General features: G+C 43.4%; 1 protein-coding gene across 1 annotated transcript; it reads left to right on the top strand.

Moving 5' to 3' along the window:
* Positions 1-214: 214 nt before the first annotated feature.
* Positions 215-3809, top strand: LOC139384774 (immunoglobulin superfamily containing leucine-rich repeat protein 2-like). The gene is made up of 2 exons (XM_071129653.1): positions 215-226; positions 1070-3809. Exon 2 carries the CDS (start codon positions 1079-1081, stop codon positions 3248-3250), a length of 2172 nt encoding a protein of 723 aa, XP_070985754.1. The 5' UTR covers positions 215-226; positions 1070-1078; the 3' UTR covers positions 3251-3809.
* The last annotated feature ends 755 nt before the right edge of the window (positions 3810-4564 follow it).

Raw genomic sequence — 4564 nt, 5'->3', positions numbered from 1 at the left:
TCTCTGCAAAATCCAATCGCAACACACAGACATATCAGCATCCGACCACGGAAGGACCCACATATGTTTCAGCAATCATGTAAGAGCAATGCCATACGTGCACACCTTTAAAAACTTGCTCCCAACTCATCATGTAGCCAGCTTTACGAGGTTCAAATAAGAGACCACTCCTATCAATAGTAATAATATCCGTCGCTTCCATTGGGCTGAGGAAAACATCACACTGGTAAGATGTGTTATGTTGCTTTTGATGGCGAGGATGAATGTGTTTATTTTTGCTTAGAAATTGGAATTTGTAGAATGTAGCATTGGCCTTTTAATTGCGTTTTGACCGCTAAGGACACCTGAGTCATCGTGAAATATAACTAACGTTTACTTCCTAAACGTTTTACATTTAGTTGTGGGGTTTTTTTTGCAGTGAAATGTCGCCTTGATTGATGCATGACCATAGCATTCTACTCCAGCTGCACGCATGTACTGATTCCGCGGTTAACAACATCATAAGCGGTGCCGGTGCCGGTGCTGTCCGTCTCAGCACCAAGGACAGGGCTCGGGCACAGTCGCTGTGGCGTAGTTTAAAAACAAACTGCATGCGCTCCAAAAAGGTGGCAACCTTTTTCACAAGCCGCTCTGGTTTAGTTGAACTGATCAGCTGGGTTGAAATTTCAAATTTAATAAAACAATCTTTCTATATTTGTATAACAGTACATTATTATCAATGGATATTGAAACTAATAATTCTGGTTAAAATCAATCAATATTTTTGTTCTAATTTAAGCGGAATTCCTAAGGCATAGCAGGCTATCAGACAGATATAAACTATTACAGTTAATATTTAAATCCTGTAAGTGGATTTCAAAGTCAGGGGTTGGCAGTTGCAATATTTATTAGCATATATTCATCAATATTCATATTTTCATTGCTGCATTTACACTCAAGAGAATGTTGAGGTATCTTTTTATCCAGGGACTGTTTATGAATGGTGACTGAGAGTGTGCAATGTGAATTGTAAACAGCTTTTACAACTTAAACAGATATCTAGTAACAACAGTGACATTTGCTTTTGCAGGAAGAGAACATGTCTCGTTCCTTCGTGTTCTTCCTCTCCTTATGGAGCTCTGTTATTGAAGTCGGACGCGGTTGTCCTGAACTATGTGACTGCTCCGACAAATACGGACGCCACTTCGCTGAATGCTCCTACAAAGACTTGGTTGACATCCCTGAAAGGCTGCCCCCCAACGTGACCACTCTGAGTCTCACCGCCAACAAAATATCTCTGGTGGAGTCGGGCAGCTTCGACAATGTGACCCAAGTCACGTCCTTATGGATGGCCCATAACGAGATAGTCACCATCGAACCGGGCACCCTGGCTCCCCTGGTCCAGCTGAGGAACTTTGACGTCAGTCACAACAAGATGGTGGATTTCCCTTGGGAGGATCTCCGTCACCTCACAGCCCTGCAGCTGCTGAAGATGGACCACAATGAGATGGTCAGTCTGCCTAAAGACTCCTTCTCTAACCTCAAGGACCTGAGGTCTCTCCGCCTCAACAACAACCGGTTCACCACTATAGCGCAGGGGACTTTCGACAGCCTGATCTCCCTGTCTCATCTACAGCTCTATAATAACCCATTCACATGCCACTGCAGGATGGACTGGCTGAGGGACTGGATTCTAAACGCCACCATATCGGTTCCGGAACAGAACTTGATTGTCTGTGAAACTCCAGAGCAGTTGAGAGGAGCGGTGATCGTGAAACTGTCTGAGTCAAAGTGCATGGCCCCGAATGTCAGCATAACGGCTGAGCCTAACGTTGAGAATACGACACTCTATGAAGGCACAGTGTTGATCCTGAACTGTGAAATCAAAGGGAACCCAAAGCCAGAGGTTATCTGGAAAATCCACACAAACCGTCAAAGTGTAGAGTACCCTCTGTCCACCAAAGATAAAGAATCAGCAGAATCCAATGAATCTAACGAGGATTCTAGAACGACAGACAATCCATTTGAAATGTTCCGTAACGGCACTCTAGTCATACCGCGCCTTAGTAAAAAGAACAATGGCAACTACAGCTGTACCGCCACCAATGAGTTTGGTAAAGATGACGATTCACTATCAATAGTAGTGGTAGTACCAAAACCACCACCACCGCAACCTGTTGGAAAAGTGATTGGGCCACCAGTTACTATTAATGGGGAGAAAATCCCCTCAGTACTTCAACCTGTGATCAAAACCTCCATTAATAACCCTTTTAAACCATTCAATATTCCCCATTTGGAGGGAAAGTACAATATCTTCCCAACCCTTCCTCCCATTGAAGTTGACACTGAGCGTACGGAGCAAGTGCCCAAATATCCATCCCGTGCAACTAGCAAATGTACCTTGACCAGTGAGACACAGTACATCTCCAACCAGGCCTTCAATTTAAGCCTGGACGATGTCAGGCAGTATACCTTTGACTTTGGAGTCATAGCCTTAGGGGTGTCAGAGACCGAGGCTAAAGTTAGACTCAATCCTCTCCTCCTTCCTAAAGACGACACAGACATCCGTCTCAGCCCCACAGAAGGGTTCCATTCCATCCACAAAGAGCCTCCCAACCAATCAGAGGTAACCAGGAGAGCCCGGGCGGACTCAGGGCTGTATCTGTGTGTCACCTCAGACCACAGACACTCAGCCATCCAGTGGTCCAGGATGGAAGATGGCATCAACACCTATCTGTTCCAGGACCTGCGCCCCGGCGCCAACTACTCCCTCTGTCTCACCTACAGAGGAGATGACTGTGAGGTACAGGTCCTCTTCACCACCAGGAAGAGAGTTCCTAACCTGTTGATCATTATAGTCGTCAGTATCTGTCTCCTTACAGTCTCCACCGTGCCCCTGCTGGGGGCCACCTGCTTCCACCTGGTCTACAAATATAGGAGCAAGACCTACAAGCTCATCATGAAGGCTAAAGACCACCAGCATCACATGGAGAGGAACCTAGTGGTCAACTTCAACCTGAGGAACTCGTACGCCGAGTCACAGACGCAGATCACAGCCAGCGAGACGGGGGAGGGAGAGGACGGGGAGTCGGAGAGTGGGGGGGAGAGAGAGGAGGACGTGGAGGGGAGTGGGGTGACCGAGTCGTTCACTCTGTCTCAGTACAGAGGGAATCTGGATGAGTGTGAGATGGGGTCAGAGTTCAGCGATAGGTTACCACTCGGGGCGGAAGCTGTTAATATCTCTGGGCAGTACAAAGAGCCACACCACTGATCCTGTTGTTGTTGTTAGTGTTTGATAGATCGTCTTGACCTAGACAGGTTCTAGTCATCTTCAGTCATGATCACATGTAATGTAAGTCTCACAGTAACTGTTTATCTATCCACGAGAGAAGAACCTGTGACCTGTCATTTTTCAAAATGGCTGCCGTATCAATGACCTGGATACAGTGTAGACAAAGTCAAAGGTGCTTCCGCTTTTGAAAGGAAAAGTAAAGAAGGTAGTTTATGTACGCTGTGAAGATTATGTAAAAGAAAGAAAAAAACGTCCCTGTAAGTAAAATATTTAAGCCTATTCTAAAAATAGACCCCTCTGGTGGGCTCTTAACAGTGGCGTTTCCTGAGACTTGTGACAGTTATTCAGTGTAGTCTGTCACAGGCAAGAAGGCAAAAAGCTTTGTAACTGTATCTAAAATGTATCTTCTTTAAAGTAACAGATGCACTTATGAATGTCTATGTTAATCTATTGTAGGCTATCAATGCTATTTTCTATCTAGAGTGAATGTCTATGTTAATCTATTGTAGGCTATCAATGCTGTTTTCTATCTAGAGTGAATGTCTATGTTAATCTATTGTAGGCTATCAATGCTATTTTCTATCTAGAGTGAATGTCTATGTTAATCTATTGTAGGCTATCAATGCTGTTTTCTATCTAGAGTGAATGTCTATGTTAATCTATTGTAGGCTATCAATGCTATTTTCTATCTAGAGTGAATGTCTATGTTAATCTATTGTAGGCTATCAATGCTATTTTCTATCTAGAGTGAATGTCCGCTTTACTGTTGCCAACAAACCCTTAAGCTGTGTGTCACAAGCTATTGTTGTACGTCATTTTACAGTGACCTTTAACCCGGTATTGTGTCAATAATATACAGTACCAGACAAAAGTTTGGACACAAAAACCCTTGAATGAGTAGGTCTTTATTTGTATTTATTTTACTATTTTCTACATTGTAGAATAATAGTGAAGACATCAAAACTATGAAATAACACATATGGAATCATGTAGTAACCAAAAAAAAAGTGTTAAACAATTTAAAATATATTTTAGATTTTAGATTCTTCTAAGTAGCCCCTCCCCCTTTGCCTTGAGGACAGCTTTGCACACTATGTTTTGTTTTTGAATCTAGAGTGAACGTCCACTTCACTGTTGCCAACAAAACCCTTATTAAGCTGTGTGTCACAAGCTATTGTTGTACGTCATTTTACAGTGACCTTTAACCCGGTAATGAGTCAATAACATACATGATCCACGTGTCTCTATCTCATATCCATTAAAACCCCCACTGTTGCTCAACTCTTACATTTT

The sequence above is a fragment of the Oncorhynchus clarkii genome, chromosome 26, assembly GCF_045791955.1.
Source record: "Oncorhynchus clarkii lewisi isolate Uvic-CL-2024 chromosome 26, UVic_Ocla_1.0, whole genome shotgun sequence".
Taxonomy (NCBI): Eukaryota; Metazoa; Chordata; class Actinopteri; order Salmoniformes; family Salmonidae; genus Oncorhynchus; species Oncorhynchus clarkii.
The sequence above is the reverse complement of the archived record's forward strand: the minus strand, read 5'-3'. Positions and strand labels throughout refer to the sequence as shown.

Bases quoted from the DNA above. Each gene is read 5' to 3' on its own strand.
- LOC139384774 (XM_071129653.1), top strand. From the start codon at position 1,079: ATGTCTCGTTCCTTCGTGTTCTTCCTCTCCTTATGGAGCTCTGTTATT.